At 46.7% G+C, this 19,220-nt stretch overlaps 2 protein-coding genes across 3 annotated transcripts; one reads left to right on the top strand and one right to left on the bottom strand.

The window, feature by feature from the left end:
• Positions 1-171: 171 nt before the first annotated feature.
• On the bottom strand, positions 172-4,931 carry EXOC8 (exocyst complex component 8). Its single transcript, XM_063082750.1, has one exon. The coding sequence runs from the start codon at positions 4,922-4,924 to the stop codon at positions 2,777-2,779; it is 2,148 nt and encodes a 715-aa protein (XP_062938820.1). The 5' UTR covers positions 4,925-4,931; the 3' UTR covers positions 172-2,776.
• A 245-nt stretch (positions 4,932-5,176) lies between these two features.
• SPRTN (SprT-like N-terminal domain) lies at positions 5,177-18,755 on the top strand. 2 transcript variants are annotated; one of them, XM_063082767.1, is made up of 5 exons: positions 5,177-5,530; positions 6,138-6,237; positions 11,637-11,765; positions 15,262-15,529; positions 16,433-18,755. In XM_063082767.1, the coding sequence occupies exons 1-5, from the start codon at positions 5,256-5,258 to the stop codon at positions 17,155-17,157; spliced, it is 1,497 nt and encodes a 498-aa protein (XP_062938837.1). In that variant the 5' UTR covers positions 5,177-5,255; the 3' UTR covers positions 17,158-18,755. The 2 variants fall into 2 exon arrangements, with proteins under 2 accessions (XP_062938837.1, XP_062938838.1); XM_063082768.1 differs by lacking the exon at positions 11,637-11,765.
• Positions 18,756-19,220: the final 465 nt, after the last annotated feature.

Below are 19,220 nucleotides of genomic sequence, written 5' to 3'. Positions count from 1 at the left end.
ATTTCAATTAGCTAACAGCTTCCTAAGTATCCTCCCCACATAAATAAACCAAACAAAAAACTAGGCTCTTCAAACAATATTTCAGTAACAAGAACGTAAGAATATTAAATCCTAATTAAAGAGAAATAGATCATATTGTAATATCAATCAATTTTATCCACTGTAAAAATTTTTAAGCTTTATTTTTATAAAACATTTCAGATTCCCTCATATTGCAGCATATTGATAAGCGAAATGTACACATACTGATTTTATACCACGTGTCAGATCCATATCAAGTTGCAAAATCCAAGTGCCCATAATTAAACCATAGGTAGTATTTTAAACAAAAATAAGTTCGTTTTCAGCACTTAAGTGAAATGAGGCTTTAATCAAAAAGAGGCTTAATTCCACGGGCTGTCTTTTTTCCCCAACAGCAATTAATTCAGTCCAGCCTGTGAGTCTAAGCTCCGGTGACAGCGTTAGGCCTGAAGCAAACAGCAAAAGGCAACCAGTGCTTAAGTGGTACATTTCAGTGTATTTCTAGAAAATCGCTAGTTGCGCTCAATTCTTAGAACTTGTTCTGGAGTCTAATGTAACAAAAAAGAATGAGCACGAAGAGCTCTGACTCCACTTTGAGGAAAGGAAGGGAACTGCTGTCTGGGCACACGGGGGCATCACAAGGCCGGTGGTCTCTAATCAATTCCCACACTAATCGATTCTCCACAGTTGTGGCGTACTCCCTTTGGCCACAACTCTGACTCAGGAACACACAAAGTTTAACAGAAGAAAATTCTGTCCTTCCAGTTGTAAAAAGCAGTCAGTTCTATGAAGAAGCACCACTTAATCCTCTAAGTATACACATTTAAGTTTTCACAACTTCGTGCCTTAAGAGGAATTTTGGTTTCATAAGTATCATTTCACGGACCCAGCACCATATCTTTACCCAATACGCGTTTCATACAATGTATCAGAAACCGTAAATGGCACAAAATAATTGTAATAATCACAAAATTTTATCTAATTCAAGTTTCCAGTGTTCCTTAAAAAGACAAATTGTAACTGTCTTGGTTCAGCTGAGATATCCAGTTATGGTTGTCTAGAAAATCCTCAAGTTATGTGAAAAAAATTAAAAATCAAATCAAAGAAAATCTGTAACTGATAATTTTCAACCTTTTAAATATGCACAGCTTAAAAATAAATAAAAGGGCTGGTTTGGCACAGGAGTGATGAAATCAAGCAGTTTTACAACTGTGAGCCACTATTTGGAATTTGTTTTTGGTTTTACGTTAAGTTTCACAGCCTTAATACCACCATTTTTATTCAGATAAAAGAAATGATCTTGTGAAGTGGGCATCAAAAAATGGCACTTACGGACAAGAATGACAACTAAAAGCTAGGGAAACGCAGATGTCAGCTAGCAGCTCCTGTCAATCGTCAATAAATGATACAAGCAACAGTTTAGAAACCTGGGGAAGCTCACGTTTCTTTAGTTATTTTTGTTTTTATTTTTGCTTTACTAAACAATCTGAAGGAAGCATTATATTCACTTTTAAAAGCAAAGCAAGGAAAATAAAAAAATAAAACACAAAAAATGGAGCACGGGGCATTCTAGGTCACAAAAGTTTTCTTTGCCTTGGGTACCCTGTCTCACCTGTTCTCCACGTTAGTACAAAAATACAAAAACAAACCTCTGCTCACAGTGGTCATGCTTGAGAACATGGGATCTGCATATGATTTTTTAGAATTTCCCATCCATCCAGACTCTCAAATCTAAATAAATATTTCAACGAAAACTTTTTTTCCATTTGCATGAAGCCTGAGCAGGGGTGGGTGGGAGTGGGAGGAGAGCTAACTAAAATCACTGGCTGCCACCAGACTCTTCAGTGTTCCTGTTTGTTATTATTTTTCAATATAAAGAGAAAAGCTCTATCTGGAAGTTCACACAATTCCAGGATATGTTGGAAAAGGAATATGTTGGAAAAAAATTAATCACAGTCCTTAAGATTTCCAAATCAATACTCCCCTATCAAATACCACGAAGCTACTAATTAGCAATGGAAAATAATCAGCCATTCAAATTGTGTTGGAAACGTTTGCTGAATTGCTTTTATGAACGCTTCCTCTTGCATTGTACACGGATGGGAGGAGCCGCTGAGTCCACACGCCAGCTAGCTTCAAGAAAGAATTCTTTTGACTAAAATTTACTCTGAAACCACCTTTCCCAACTCCTTCCTTTTCCTCACATGTTCAGTCACACTTTGAGGAGGGGCAGTACAGGACGCAGGGTGTGTTATATGGCGCTGTACCCTTTCAGAAACCTGACATTTAAGGAACTGGGAAACTTTCACGACATGCTTAAACTCTATGTATTTAGATACTATTTGTCTGTGCTGCATAATACACATATGTATACGTACTGTGAGAAAGTGTGTTGACTCAAAGAATAAGCTGCAATACTATAGTGTGATCACACGTTCATTAGAGCATCAGCATAATTTAAAAGGAAAGCATACTACATGTGACATGTCTCAGTAGTGTCAATACTTTTGTTATTTGGGCTTCATTGGACATTATTTTCTCTCTTCATTTTGTATTTCTGAGAGCTCTTTTTATTTTTAAGCTGTGTTGGAGGCTATAAAGACTATGCTAACGCAACCTGCTGTAAACTATAGGTACAAGCAGCGTGTGCGCCCACGTCTGCACGGACCCACGTCTGCACGGACCCACGTCTGCACGGACCCACGTCTGCACGGACCCACGTCTGCACGGACCCACGTCTGCACGGACCCGCGCATCAGACCACTGACGTCGTGCTCTCGGGGTTCACGCGCACAAGCCTCGCTGTGCTCCTCAGGTCCTGCAGTTGCTTGGCAGGTTTCCCCACGCCTTCCTCGAACCTTCTCTCCACCACAGGGAGCACTGTCTCGTACAGGAAGGATGCGTTATGTCTGATGAAAGCCTTCTTCTCCGGGTCCTGCTCACACCGCAGACTATAATCCACGTGCTGAACAGCCACCAAGATGATCTCCAGCAGGCTCTCGAGAAGCACCATGTGCAGCTCCGGGAAGTACAGCTTCAGTGCCTCTTCCAGGAAGCCCATGGTCTGCTTGGTGAAGGCCACCACAGTGTAGCTCAGGTTCACCCAGCAGTCGTCCCCCGTGTACTGCTCGAAGCTGCTCACCCCGCAGCTCTTCATCTCCTCCTTGAGCTTGCCCAGGGCCTCGGGGGTCATCAGGTTCATCCTGCGCCACAGCTCCTCAGAGTTGCGGTGCTTCGTGGCTTCGATGATGATCTCCTTGTAGCAGTGCAAGGCGCCCTGGATGTCCTTCACCAGCAGGGCGTGCATGATGAAGGTGAGGTCCAGCCCGATGTCCCCCAGCTGCTGGCAGTGCTCCTTCGCCACTCGGACACACTCGGCCGCTGTGGACAGGCTCTCCTTGCTGTCGAACACCTGCTTGCTGAAGGCGTCCACGAACGTGCCCATGGCCGACCTCGCCCACACCACGAAGGCGGAGTAGCAGCCGCTGTCGGTGCCCGCGAAGTCCGTCTCGAACTCCCGGGCGGTCTCCAGGAGGCTGGTGAAGAAGACGTGGCACAGCTTGTGGATGTAGAGTGAGGTGGCGCCCTCGATGCGGAGCTGACGGATCGCGGTGCGCACCGCGGCCGCCCGGTTTCTCAGGAACAGCTCGCAGGCCTTGGTGCCCTGGCCGAGGCGGACCAGCTGCGACACTGCCCTGCGAGTGGCCTTGGGGCCTCCGCGCAGGGACCGGTCCGGGGACAGCTCGAACACGAGCACCTCGGTGAGCTGCCGAACGCGCTCGTCCACGCGGGCCCGGAGTTCTTTCACGGGGGGCGGGCTGGGCTTGTCCTGCAGGTACCGCTCCAGCTTGTCCAGCAGGTCCACGGCCCCCTCGAAGTCGCGCTGGGCGATGCACACGTCCAGGTCCTCGGGCAGCTCCTGCACCCACTCCGCCGACAGGTCCACCTTGTCCTCGTCCGCCGCGGGCGCGGCCGGCTCCTGCTCGTCCTCGTCCTCGAAGGGGTTCCCGGGCCTGGGGGCCCCGTGGGGCGGCGCTCGGGGGGCGGCCGCCGCCTCCTCCTGCTCGCGGCGCCGCTTCTCGCCCAGGGCCCGCTTGGTGTCCTCCAGCACCTCCAGCCACTCCCGCTTGATCTTGGCGTTCTCCGCCTGGAAGATGCGGCTCTCGGGGAACATGAGCAGCTTGAACATGTCCTTCATGGGCGGGTTGTCCTTGACGTTGACCACGGCCAGCCCGTCCAGCGGGTAGAGCGCGTTGTAGCGGTACCGGCCGCGCCGCTGCGGCAGCCAGGTGGCCACGAGCAGGCAGTCGTCCATGAGGAAGGCGTGCACGCGCTGCAGCTGCGCCATGTGGTCCGCCTCGTACTCCAGCAGGTCCCCGTTGTACACCAGGCGCTGGCCCGGCGTGTCCAGCGGCGGCCGGCAGCCCTCCACCTTCTCCAGCAGCGTGGTCAGCGTGCGCTGCCGGCCGTCCTCGCCGGGCGCGCCGTCGCGGGGACCGGGGACCGCGGGGAAGAGGCCGGCCGCGCCGCGGAGGCGGTCGGCGCCCTCGTCAGCCCCCGGCCCCGGCCCCGGCCCGGCCCCGGCGCCCGCGGCGGGCAGCAGCGCGAGCGGGATGCTCTCGAGGCTGCTCTTCTGCTCGGTGAGCAGGTGGCTGAGCTGGTACATCTCGCTCTCCAGGTAGGAGATCTCGCGCGCCGTCTCGATGAACTGCCGGTAGTTCTGGTACACGTTGCGCTTCAGGCTCTGCGCCGTCTCCTCGGCCAGCGCCTGGATGCGCTGCCGGTGCTCCTGCAGGTCGCGGTCGCCGTCCGACTGCTGCGACAGCTGCTTCACGTACAGCCGCGCTTCGAAGCCGCTCGACTCCAGCTGCCGCCGCAGGCGGCTCGCCCCGCTGTCCGACATCGCCGCCGCCGCCGCCACCTGAGATCTGCCCTGCGAGGCCGCCCCGGGACTACGGAAGTGGGCGGCCGCGAGCCCACCGCGCCTGCGCGGGGCCGCGGCGTCGCCCGCCGCGCCTGCGCAGAAACGCCACTGTCGCGCATCGCGCCTGCGCAGCAACGCCGGCGGCGTGGCGCGCGTGCGCCAGAGGAGCCAGCGCGGAAGAGACGCGCGGGCGTGACACGGTAACGCGATACTGCGCGTGCGCCCGGCGTCTCGGCGGGGCTTGGCGTTAGCGGCGCCGCGAGAAGGCGGCCGCCCTCGTCCGGACCCCTTCCTGGGCCTCGGAGGTGCCATGCTGACCTCCCTGTCCCGCCCCGGGATCTCGGCGTCGTCGGGCGGCTCAATGGAGGAGGACCTGGTGCTGGCGCTGCGGCTGCAGGAGGAGTGGGACCGGAAGGCCGCCGAGCGCGACCGCGCGCCCCCGCCGCCGCCGTCGCTGGTGGACGCTTCCTGGGAGCTGGTGGACCCCACCCCGGACCTGCAGGCCCTGTTCGTGCAGTTCGACGACCAGTTCTTCTGGGGGCAGCTGGGGGCCGTGGAGGTGAAGTGGAGCGCGCGGATGACCCTGTGAGTATCGCCGCGGCGCCGGGAGGACGGGGCGCTGCGGGCCCGACTCCACCCGGGCGGTGCCTGGGGCCCGGGAGCGGCCGCCACACCTGCCCCGCGACGGGCGGAGGGCGCGGGGACGCCGAGTAGGGGCGCTTCCCGCCTCCGGGGGTCTCCGGCGATGCCTCAGGGATCCCCCCTGCTCTGCACACTGGGTTTAAGAGACGCCGGCGTGAAGTCAGAGTCCACTCCGTGCTGGTTCTCGAATTGGTGCAAAACGGATGAGGACGGGGCGTGCAGTCGTGTTGGAAGGTTAGGGTTCCTCCGGGGGGCTTCCGTTGTCATCTTGGAGATGCGCCCTGGAGGTCTGCTTGCTGACCACCGCGGACGGATGACAGCTTGTTGGGGGGACTGAGGGTAGCAGAACAGGACGGTCGTCCCTGAGCTGTTGCAGCCTGGCTGGGGTGAAGTGCAGGAGTCTGCTAAGCAGGAGGGTCCACTTTAAAAAGGCCACGGGGCCAGTGGAATCCTCTGCAGAGCCCAAGAATGGGTGAGGATTTGCTCTCGTGTCTCTCCCTTGTGCGCATGTTTGTAAAGGTAACACGTTTGGGGGGCGGTTGTTTTCCAGGTGTGCTGGGATGTGCAGCTATGAAGGGAGGGGTGGAATGTGCTCCATCCGGCTCAGCGAACCCCTGTTGAAGTTGAGACCGAGGAAGGATCTCGTAGAGGTATTCTTTGCATAAGTCTGATTCTTAACTCAGTAATTTACCAGCCCCTACCATTGACTTAGACTGTTGGAATTAGTCTATGCGTTAAAAAATCGCTTCTTCCTCAGTATAAATTTGAATTGGGGGGCAAATGATAAGAAATACCTTATACTTTTATAGTGCTTCATAGTAAAGAAAGGCTTTCAGGGATATTATTTCACTCAGTCTTTAAAAGAGCCCCATTTATGTTCAGTGTGTGTTGATATTTTCTTTTTTATAAAAGAGGAAATTAAGGTTCAGAGAGATTAAGAAACTGGCTTAAGTTACATATTTAGAAGCAGAGAAAAACGTAGCATCCAAGTCGTCCTGTTGAGATAAACAAATTTTGATCCTCCTCTGTGTGACAGTCACACTGCTGTCTTTCAGGACACCTAGCTGAGCTGGCAGCACAAACCAGCGTGAGGGCACACTTCATGTCTAGAGCTGGTGGTCACTCCTGCTAGCAAGACAGAGCAGCAGGACCTCCCAGCTTACTGCCTGAAATTCCCCAAGATGCATTAACTGTGACTTGTTCTGCCCCAATTATGTCACTTGAAAAATCTGCACACAAGAGCACAGGGTGAGAAATATGTTAAAACATGCTTGGAAATATGAGGGATGCTGCTCTAAAGGATGGTAAAAGGTAATGGGTTTCACAGCCACAGGAATATACTTAACACTATTGAAGTGTGGTTATGATGGTAAATTTTATGTGTGTTTTACACGACTTTTAAAGAAGTAAGTAGCTACTGAAGATGAAATGGTACAGTAGAAATACTTGATTAATAAAAGAGAAAGTTAAAGAACAAAGCCCAGATGACATACATAAAAAGAAAGGTAGGCGTGAGCACAACAGCAGTAATTATATTACAGGTAAGTGGACTGAACACTCCAATTAAAGACATGGAATATAACATACTAGATTAAAAGAGACATGTTTACAGTAAAGACACATATGAGGGGTCTTCAAAAATTTCATGGAAAATGCATATTGTGAAAAAACGATGCATGGATTCCAAAATTTTTTGCACCACAATAAGCTCATACTAACTCGTTACAACATGTGTGAACAGGATCTAGTTTGAGGCACTAAGAAGGGTAAGACATCAGTTTGAAAAGAGCCCCTGTTAGGGCAACATGAATTTTGCTAAAGTTGAAGCAAGAACAAACACCAAATTGATGGTAAAGCTTGGGTGGAAGAATGGTGAAATCATTGATGTTTTAGTAAAAGTTTGTGGGGACAGTGCCCCAAAGAAATCGGTTTATAAATGGATAATTTGTTTTAGGAAGTGACCAGGTGATGCCACAGTGGCAGACCGTCCACGTCAGTTTGCGAGGAAAAATTAATCTTGTTTGTGCCCTAATTGAAGAAGGCAGACAGTTAACAGCAGAAACAATTGCCAACGCTATAGACATCTCAGTTGGCTCAGCTTACGCAATTTTAATGGAAAAATTGCAGTTGAACAAATTTTCTGCTTAATGGGGACCCAAACTTTTCACCCAGATCAGCTGCAGACAAGAGCAGAGCTTTCGATGGAAATTTTATTTATTTGTTTGTTTGTTTTATTTTTAAAATTTTTATTGAATCAAAATTGATTATACATATTTTGGGGGTTCAACATTGAGATATGTTGATCAAATCAATATTAGCATATATACTGTTACAAATCGTAATTATTCTTTATGCCCCTTGTCCATTCTCTCCCCCTCCCCCCTCTAATCACCCTAAATTTCTTCTCTTCTTCTGGAAGAGTAATGGTTACTCTGTTGATTTGTTGCCTAGATGATCTGTCCAATGCTGAGAGGTGTGGTCAGGTCCCCCCAAATTATCATAGAGCAAATGCTTCTGTCACTCTGAAATGGGGTTTGTGGAGAGAGACATCCTGTTCTTTTCTTTATCTCTGCTGGTGACTCTCCTTGTGTCAATGCACTCCAGTGGCTGGTGGACCATCTGTGTGGTGGTGTGGCGTCTAGCTGCTTTCATGGCAGCCGTGGTTATTGTGGTGGCTGTGGTGGGCCACCCACATGGAAGTGATGTTTTTGGCATGCTCTGTGGTGCTGGCAGTGTGCCTGGTTGAGAGGAGTATCCGGTCCCCGGATCCATACCTCAGGTTCCCAGGCAGGCACTGAGGTGCTGGCATGGTATGCCAGGTTGTGGGATGGGGGTCCAGTCCCCTTCTCCATGCCTTGGTTCCCTGGGTGGGCCCCGAGGCACTGGTGCTGTGTGCCTGGTTGTGGGAGGGGGTTCCAGTTCAATAGAAATTTTAAACAAGTGGGATCAAGATTCTGAAGCATTTCTTGGAAGAATTGTAACAGGAGGTGAAACATGGCTTTACCAGTGCAATCCTGAAGACAAAGCACAGTCCAAAAAACTGTTGTTACCAAGAGGTGGAAGTGGTCCAGTCAAAGGAAAAGCAGACCGGTCAGGTGAAAAGGTCATGGCAACAGTTCTCTGGAAAGCTGAAGGCATTTTGCTTGTTGACTTTCTGGAGGGCCAAAGAGTGATAACACCTGCTTCTTATGAGAGTGCTTTGAGAAAGCCAAAGCTTTAGCAGAAAAATACCTGGGAAACCTTCACCAGAGAATGTTTCTCCACCTCAACAATGCTCCTGCTCATTCCTCTCATCAAATAAGGGCAATTTTGCAAGACTTTTGATGGAAAGTTATTAGGCACCCATTTTTTCTTCAGTTAATAATGTGAAAAAGACTTGGCTGACATGATTCCCTGTATTGCTTTCAAAGTGTCTTGAACTTGATGGAGCTTATATTGAGAAATAAAGTTTATATTTTATATTTTTATTTTTTAATTCCATTTTTCCACAAACTTTTTGAATTCTCCTTGTATGTTAACTTTAACAGGATGGATGGAAAAACAGATAATCCAAACACTTAAAAACAGAAAGTTATTATGGCTATCTTAGTATCAGTCTACAGACTTAAAGAGAAGATGTTTTACTAGAAAAAAAGTGGGATGTTTTTATGACAAAAAAATAATTTGCTAAACAAAAACATATAACAACCCTAAAAATAATAACATAGGTATAAATTTTATGAAGCATAAGTTAGCAGAAGCAGAAATAATGTACATAGTTGTAGATGCTAACACAGCCCTCTTAGTAACTCAGTGAATAAGCAGAAAAAATTCGTATACATAAAACAAAAAACCCTGAACGATATGATTAACCATGTCAGCCCAACAAGGAGCCCTAACTGGAAGAGTAGCTTAATGAATGTGCATGGCATAAATGATTAAATAAACACATGAACGAGTTTAAAAAGTAGTGGTTGACAGAACAGGAAATACGTGGTGATGGCGTCAAGTGAGCGTTTCCTGTTGGCGAGAGTTACAGTCTCAAATCCAGGAGCAAGGACAGGAGGAGGGATCAGACTCTGGTCTGTATTTCAAGTAAACCAAATCCTGATGAGACTGTCTAGTTGGCGAGGTCAAAAAAAATTTCCTAAAGGTGGATTCTGTTACCACTACCATCACGGCTCCCCAGCACCTACTGTGTGCCAGGCTTGGACTGGATTAACTAGCCATGACCACAGCCCTGCAGAATTAGGGACCAGGAGCAAGTCGTAACTGTGCATAGTTGAGAACAGATCGTGGTTTAGGTTCTGGCGTGTCTGACTCTAAGGCTCTCCTTCTGTCCCCTCTACCACTCGGCCCCATGGCTGCTGCCTTGTAAAACGGGGTGAGGGGAGCCTTAAGGGACAGGTTGGATTCTTGACAAGTAGAGACAGTGGAGGAGGCTGCTCTTGGTAGAAGAAGTGGAGTAATGTGGACAAAAGTGGGGTCAGGAAACCTGTGGCATATTCAGGACCAGAAGCTGTTGCTTTTGAGCAGATAGAACAGTAACGGGAAGCAGGTGTGCTGGGACCACGTGGTGCAGACCCTTGACTCTAGCCTAAATGTGGAAAATGGTAGATAAGTGAAAATAGAAATGTTTCATATGGTGCCATGTACCATTTTTAAGGTGTGTTTAATGTTTAATTAAATTGATCCAAAAATCAGGAACCTAAATTTGTTTCTCCTTTGTGGGAATAGTTATTTATCATTCTTTTAGAATGCTGAGAAACTTTTGAAATGCAGAATGGCACTTGCATTTGAGTCGTCTGAATAGAGGGGTATTTACTTGAAAAATAAAGTTCCTTTTAAGGGATACAGTTGATCAATTTAAAAGGGACATTTTCATAAAGACCAAGTTAAAATGTTTGATTCTCCCTTTTTTCTGTTCAGCGTAATTTTATAATTTGTTAATTATAATTCATTAATGCCAGTCTAGTTCTTCTGGCAGAAATTCTTTAAAAATTATGGAGGATTATGAAGAAGGTATGCGTTTGATCTTTATGATTTTCACTTTTTAAAAAGTATTATTTTCTAGGACAGAAAAACCCAGCAACCTTAAATGCTTTTGTTAATTTTGTACATAAACTTCTGCACCTTTGGTGTGAACAGTAGGTTTTATTTTTGTTTTAAAATTTACATGATTCAGAACCCCAAAACTATAGAGAGCTACTGTATACAAAAACATCTTGTTCTCCATCTCTCCCTCTCTATCCTGAACTCCCCACCTACTATAGAAACTATGATTCATTTTTTATTATTTTGTTGTTTTTTTGGCAAAAAAAAAAAAAAATATATATATATATATATGCATGCAGTTTTATTCCCCTCCCCACCACATGACATATTTCTCACAAAATGCTATGTACACTCTTCTGTCTTTCTCATTAAAATAATACACTCTGTAGCCTTTTCTGAACCATTTCATAGAGATCTGCTGCATTCTTTTCATGGCTGCATAGAATTCCATATGGCTAAACATGTGAGTTACGTCCAGTCTTTTGTCAGTGTAAGCAGTGCCACAGTGGGCACGGCTTGTGCACGTGACCTGTGCTGCTGCCCGCGTCTCAGGCTCACAGGGTGAACGTCTGCAGTCCCGGTAGATGCGCCGGACCCCCTCCCCACGGCAGCCGCAGCTTTCTGCACTCTCACCAGCAGCACATGGGGACATTTTCCCTTAGATCTACTAACGGTGACAAACTTTAGGAGATTCTCACACCTTGATAAGCAAGAAGTAGTACCCTACTGTAGTATTAATTTGCATTTCTTTTTATAAATGGGGTTGAGCATATTTTCAAGTTCGTGGGTCACTTACTGTCCTATGAACTCCATGACCTTCGCCCGCTTGCTGCTGATACAGGTGCAGTTTTGTGACTATGCTGACATGGTTTTCCCGGAGAGGTGGTTCATGACTTTTTCAGTCTCTGAAAGAAGCACGTGACTCAGAGAAGGTTAAGACCCCAGTAGAGTCAGAAAATGCATTTTTATTTTGAAAAGCGCCGTAACGTATTAATTTGATTATTTTCTGTTTCAGACCCTCTTGCATGAAATGATACACGCATATCTATTTGTCACTAACAATGACAAGGACCGGGAAGGGCACGGTCCAGAGTTCTGTAAACACATGTATCGCATCAACCGCCTGACTGGAGCCAACATAACGGTGTGTAAAGCCACGCACTTATGACATTTGATAGTTACTTATTCTGTACGTCTGAGATTTAATTAAAAAATAGACAACTAGGTAGAAACATATTATCTGTGAGGATGGATTTTCAGCAGGGAACATAAGGCCTAGAGCAGAGGCTCTCTGGCTTCTCCAGGACCACACAGCGGGACAGCAGCAGGGACGGCAGTGTCCCTGAGGCCTCTGACCTCTTCTGGGTCCACGTATTATGCATAGTTAACTCAGGCCTGCAATGCTGCTCTTCCGGACTCTTACAAGGTCGTCTTAACTCTGTTTTCTTGTTGTAGTTTCCTTCTTCAACCCATCTGTATTAGTCCATTGCTGTTGCTTATGTCAAAATACCTGAAACTGGGTAGTTTATAAGAAAACGAAATTTATTGCTTACAGTTTCAGAGGCTGGGAAGTCCACAGTCCAGGGGACACAGCTGGTGAGGGTCTTCTTTGGTAGTTTTGCAGCAGTGCAGGGGTCTCTCATGGCAGAATGGCAGAGCAGAGAGAGAGAACTCCTCAGTCACTCTCCTTTTAAAGCCCTCAGAGCCACACCCATTATTCCAAGAATGGGTCAACCCATTCACGAGGGTGCAGTCGCCACAATCCAATCACCTCCCCAAGGCCCCACCTTCTAAAGACCATAGTAGGATTTCCCACCCTCTTAACACTGTCACAGTGGGGACCGGGCTTCCAATAGGTGGGCCTTTAGGGGACACGTTAAGCTTCAGTGTGTTTGGGGGGCTGTCATTCAATGCACAGCACCATCTGCTGCCAGTTTGTCTGTCACTGCCATCATCGGTCGTCTTTGATTGATGTCTCTGCGTAGTGTTGCAGGAAGTGGTGGTGACTGGGCTTAAAAAAAAGCACGAGACATCAGACTGCTCAGACCCAGGCCCCACCGAGTGTCAGCTGTGTGACCTGCCTCCCTCCTCTGGGCCTCGCTTCACTCCCATGGCCAGTGGGGTGACGACCGTACCAACCTGTTGGATCCTTGTGAGGAGGAAGATTAAGGAGAAAACACATGCAAAACATTTTAGCACAGTTTGAGCACTAAGTAATTCACTTTGTTAAATAACCTTATGGTTCCTTTTTTCTTACCTCCCACGTCCCTGCTGTGTCCCGTGTTCCTGTTCACCTCAACTTTCTGCTGCCTCCCTCTCCTCGCACACCCTCCCTGAAGTGCGCTCCCAGGTCTGAATGCCCTTCATCTGCCCATGAGTGAGGCTTCTCCCTGCTTTGAATCCTCTGAGCGGATCTTTAACCTTTCACAATCTCTTATTCTACCTTCAGAGCTCTGCATACAGCAGGCTCTTCCTCTCTTTACTACACATGTATACGATGCATCACGTAGCGCCTTCACACAGGCGGGACAAATGCTGAATTGGATTGAACCGAATAGAACATTAATTCCTACACAGATTAAATTCCTTCGTATGTTTGGGCATTTCTTTCCTCTAAAAGGCAACAAAGGCCAGTCTGATGTAAAATGGAAAATGCTCACTGTTCACTGTTCTTTCTACCGATCGGTTTTCATTGTCTGATGACCTGTCGGATGTAGAGTAACTTCAACATTAGGAAAGTGGCTTACATTTAAAAAAAAGTCAGATGGGCTGGCCAGACTCAGTTAGTTAGAGCGCAGTGTTGTAACACCAAGGTCAAGGGTTCGGATGCCCACACCAGCCAGCCACCAGAAATAGATAAATTAAATTTAAAAAATCAGACATAGGGCTGGCCCGTGGCTCACTCAGGAGAGTGCGGTGCTGATAACACCAAGGCCACGGTTCGGATCCCATATAGGGATGTCCGGTTTGCTCACTGGCTGAGCGTGGTGCTGACAACACCAAGTCAAGGAAGGGTTAAGGTCCCCTTACCGGTCATCTTTAAAAAAAAAAAAAAATCAGACATCAAATCCAGACTAGCGAGGGAATTAGGGAGTTGCTGGTATGAAAGGATTTTAGTCACTTCACCAGAAATTACACTTTAGGCAAAGCAAGGGTGTCTGCCCATTGTTCAGTGGAAGAGGACAGATTCTTTCGTCTGGGATGTCTGTGTTTTTATTTAGGAGAGGTTTTACAGAGTGAACACCCCTTGCTTTTGCAGGTTACATCCTGTTATAACGAACTCCACAGGGTATCTCTTTTCTCACTGGAGAGAAAGTTTACTTTAGTGACTGTTGTTCAGTCACATTCCCAGGCTGTAGGAGTTACAGGAATTGAAAGCAAAACAAATCCAATTCTCTGTCTTATTTGCTAGTGAATTATTAAGTGGAGAGCTCTGAACACAGTAGAGGGCAGAGTTTCACAGACTTCTTTGCCCAAAACCTACATCCTTCCGTTCTTTCTGTGTCTAATATAATGTGCATTGTTTGTATGCTTGACAAATAGAAATGCTTTGCTTAGGTGGAGAGATAGAATAAAGCTGTCTATAGAGTTATAGAAAGCTTAGCATGCTTCCCGAGGGGAATATAGTAGAAAGTTAAATGTCCTTGGTAAAAAACAAAGTCACAGATGCCCCTTATTCTTATACAAATAATAATGTTCCCCTAAGAAGACGGACGATGGTGTACAGAGTAATTTAAGGACAGTGACTTTTGAGTGCACACTGCAAGGCTCGGTGCCACAGTGCTGGCAGGGCCACCCTCTTGTCAGTCAGAACTTTTCCTTTATGTGTCTCCTGCTTAGTTTCTAAGTAAGTTTTCATCCACAGGGTGAAAAGCGTCCTGCACAGTTACAGAGAATTTCATTTGACTTAATGAATGACACATTTCACTCAATCACAAATACTTCACTAAGCAGCTTCCCTGTGCCAAGCACTGAGTTAGCCAGTGGGGACCCAAAAATGAAAACACCTGAGTCCAAGAGAACTTCTCAGTCTGGGAAGAGAAACACACAGACAAACAGATAAAGTGTTACCCACCAGGCTTATCACGGAGACGTGAGCAAAGAGCTTCGAGCATGTGGAGGGGCTCAGCAGAGGCTCCATTGGTCACACGCTCGTGGCGTTAGGGTCAGGCATTCACAGGGAATGGTTTAGTCCTTCAGAACCCCTCGGTGTCGTTACAGGGAAAATTTCAGTGTAGCAGTGGGAATGGTTCTTGTTATGGTGTTATACAAAATCTTTGTCCTAATTTTTGATCGCTTTAAAATTTGGTTTCTGAAACTTAGCATTCATAGAGGTTTTTTAACTTTTTTTGCTTTCTAATCTTACATGTTTCTGTCTCTTATACATTTAGGAAGCATTAACCACTGCTGTTTCCCATTAAAATGGTCTTTTGAACAGAGACTAAATATGGCTGCAGTTTTTCCCAAAATAGAACTTCTCAGAAAGGTCTGGGAAACGAAAAGTATTTTTTTAAAAGCTGCTTATATATTTTCTTAAAATTTTTAACTTATGTGCAGTATTGTTGATTATATAAGAATAATGTTGTAAAAAAAAAAAAATTAACCTGCTGTCTGAGTGCCAGAAGTCCTCTCTTGACCAGGTGTACCACACTTTCCATGATGAGGTGGACCAGTACCGGCGACACTGGTGGCGCTGCAATGGGCCATGCCAGCACAAACCACCCTACTACGGCTATGTCAAGCGTGCCACCAACAGGGCACCTTCTGCTCACGACTTCTGGTGGCCCGAGCACCAGAAAACCTGTGGAGGTACCTACATCAAAATTAAGGAGCCAGAGAACTACTCAAAGAAGGGCAAAGGAAAGACGAGGCCGGGAGCAGCCCCGTTATCAGCAGTGGAGAATCAAGGTACCTGCACGCGTGCGGCGGTCCCGTGATTAGTGCTGCAGCGACAAGGCGGTGCTGACCTCTAGAGAACTGGCATTGGCGTGAGCTTAAGGGTTGTTTCTAGTGTGTGGTTTTCCAGTGTGGAATTAAGAAAAAAATCCCATTGTCCATGAAATGATGGTAGGAAAATACACTGTACTTGACCCTGAAGTGAGTGAGTTTCCGCTGATAACACGCGAGTTAAAGCCCTTCCCCATCTTGACTCACTGAGTTACTGGGAAACAGAGGCAGAAGGACTGTCAGAATAAAAACGGTGATTCAGACAACAGTGCCCGGATGTGAGTCCTGCCAGCACCGCTCCTACCAGCTGAATTCTGTCCAGGTGACCCTGTTGATGTACGTGTGTGCGCTGGCAGAAAGGCAGGGTGCGACACGTGCTCACGGCACCCACCTTCACCCTTTACCCCTTTCCTGTGCGGGGCACAGCGACCTCCTTTCGCGTGGGTCACCGCATTCCTGAGGCTGTTGAGTTGATGTAGTGGGACCCAGGGACATAAGCTGTATTTATATTTATATGTAAATCTGAGATGCTCAGTAAGTCAGGGAGCTATGGAGGAATTGATGTGGAGAGACTGTCCTCATATTTGTAAGAGGAAAGGTAAGAATGAGGCGGTAGATTTTGTTTTGTTATTGGTCTCTGGCTTGATAGGTTTCTTTACATAGGAGAGAATTTTTTTTACCTTTATGTTCTCTCAGTGCCGGAGCTCTCACTTTGAAGACTGTCCTCCCATGGATAGGAAATTGTTAATGTTAATCCAAGTTAGAATAAAATACTGTTTCTTCATTTAAAGAAAATTACCTCTTAGCTTAATATTTGTTCATTCATTTTGAATTGAGAGAAAATCTTATCTGCTTCTTTTGCAGACAAACAGCCGTGGACCCCTTTTAGTGGGAAAGGGCACGTCCTAAGAGAAACCAGCAGTTCATCTTCATCTGGGAGACTGATCACCTCACACGCCACTAATAAAACCCAAGATCTTTTAAGTCGGGACCATTCAGCAAATGCCCTAAGACCTAATTCTAAAATTGAGGTGAAATTTGAACAGAATGGTTCGAGTAAAAAAACTTGGCATCCAGCCTCACCTGTTCCTAATGCCAGTCACCAGAATGTTCTAAGCAACTACTTTCCTAGAGTGTCGGCTGCCAACCAGAAGGCTCTCCAAAGTGTGGGCAGCTCTCCAGTGAAAAGCTTAGCAGCTAGTGATGTCGCTAAAAGTTCAGTCGCTTCTAGTTCTCAGAGAAGGGCTACATCTTCTAAGACATCCCTGAGGAATTCCCTAAAAGCAGCAGAATTGACATCTTTGACCACATCCCAGAACAAGGGTGGGGCTGAGGGTAAACTCCCAAGTAAACGGCCCAGGCTAGAGGACAAGACTGTTCTTGACAATTTTTTTATCGAGAAAGAGCAAATACAGAGTGGCAGTGATGGCCCCCAGTGCAGTGCACGTCCTGCCCAGCAGCCCTGCAGCCCACCCCGTCCCAGTAAACTGGTCAGGTGTCCGGTCTGTCAGAGCGAAGTTCCCAAGTCTCACATTAATGAGCACCTGGACTGGTGCCTTGAACGTGGTGTCATCAAAGTCAACAGCTGAAACGGTCTCTGAGGCAGGACGGAATCTCACATGCCACCCGTGTCCCCCACTGCTGTGCCGTGTCAGCCGCTCAAAAACGTCTCATGTCTCAGGGTGCTTTTTCACTCTTGCCTGACGTGCTGTAGCCCAGAGTTTGTTCTGCCTGAATATGTGTGGAATTTTCAGAGACTTTTGCTGTTTCCTGCTCTTAAAGGGGTTTAAATCTGTTCATCTTGTCATTTGTGTACTCTCCTCAAAATATTCCTGTGAGGAGTCCTGTCAGGTATTTGGTCAAATGGAATATTTTTTTATTAATAATATCAAAACTCACTCCCTGAACTGATACTAACTTCCCAGTGTCAGACATACGGAAAATCCAAATGTAATACTAAGTATATTAAGTATATTAGTTATTTTAGGGTATTCAAGTTTTTTTTTCTGTGGGTTTTTTGTTATTTTTGCAGAATCTTAACAGGAAATACCTTTTCTATATTTTAAAGAGTTTTATTTCTCTGCTTCATCTTTACTGAAAGGTAGCAGGTTTTAGGTTAAAGTAGACAAGGACTGAAGTGAAGTAATTAAATTTCTTTCGGAGTATTACTGGCGTCAAAGAGCCACTGTACTTCTGCAGGCCAGGTTTATACTGAGTTTAGCTGTTTCCTCAAAATTCAGCAGAGTGAGTGGCAGAAACTCAGTGCAGATAAGTAATCGGTATTGTGTGACGTCGCAAAGTTGCTCAGTTTACATGACGGTGGAACATTATCTGGAAACAGTGTTAGGAACCTTAATCCAAAGTAGAAGCCATGACAGTAAAAGGAATACCACTCGTGCACTTAAGAAAATAGATTTCTTTTTAAAGACATTATCTTGCATGTTACAGCAAAGGGACGGAGACCCTTCTCCCAATTTATTTTTGTCTCATGCTGCACCTCCGGCCTGCTGGCAGATTCCCCAGACCTCAGCTGTTCACAAGCTTGCTTTTTCCTTAACGTTGTTGCAGGATGACTCGTACAGGGTAAGGGGCACAGATCTTAAGTGTGCAGCTGAGTAAACTTTGACGTAGCATTCACCTGTGTGGCTCCTACCCATATCCAGAGAACGTCTCCATTGCCTGGAAGGCTTCTTCAGGATGCTGCTGCGTCAGCACCCACCACCCCACCACCCCCAGAGGTCACCACTGTTCTCACCTCAACACACGTTAGCCTGGTTTTGAACTTCATAAATCAGTGTCTTTGTTGCCATGTGCAGCAGAAGTTCCTTTTCATTGCTCTGTACTATTTACTAAATGTACCAGAATTTTTTCATCCATTCGAATACTCATAGACATCTGAAATATTTCCAGTGTGAGGCTTTTATGAATAATGCTACTGAGAACATTCTTTCTTCTGTCAGGTATGAACCCGGGAATGGACTGCTAGGTCACGGGCCATGCTCACGTCTGGCTTTTAGCTTTAGGAGATGGTGACGTCTGGCTTTGGTGAGGACGGCCAGCTACGCTCCTGGCAGCACCGCCAGAGTTCCAGTGGCTGAGGATTTTTAACACTGTTATGAGTCTTTTTCATTTTAGCTTGTCTGGTTGAATGTTCACGTTTTAGTATTTCTCAAAGCATGATGTTAGAAAGTGGTTAATAAATATTTATAGATAAATAGCTGTAAATGTGTGTTTTGTTGAGCATATGCAGTTATGCTTTCATAGAGGATCATTTTCCCTAAGTCACTCTAACCAGTTATGGGCAAAGCCAAAACTGCACAAAGTTCTGGGGCTATGAAGTGAAAAGATGTCCCTGTCTTCGAGGAGCTCTACAGCCTCTTTGGGGAGTGAGACAAAAGCACACTAGTCTCGACAAAGTGTGGGATGTGCTGGGACAGGGCTTCTGCCAGGTGCTGGGGAAAACCTTCAGGAAGGACAGTGAGCCCAGCCAGGACTTAGGGAATGTTTCTTGGAGGAAACATCCAAGTAGAGTCTTCTAGGATGAGCTGAGTAGCCTGGTTAAAACAGGGAGGAATGGGCTTTGCCAAGAGAAGAAAACACGAAGGCATGGAATGGGCTGGCACATTCTAATGGGGACTTACACGCTGTTCCA

Source organism: Cynocephalus volans, chromosome 18, assembly GCF_027409185.1.
Source record: "Cynocephalus volans isolate mCynVol1 chromosome 18, mCynVol1.pri, whole genome shotgun sequence".
Classification (NCBI taxonomy): Eukaryota; Metazoa; Chordata; class Mammalia; order Dermoptera; family Cynocephalidae; genus Cynocephalus; species Cynocephalus volans.
The sequence above is the reverse complement of the archived record's forward strand: the minus strand, read 5'-3'. Positions and strand labels throughout refer to the sequence as shown.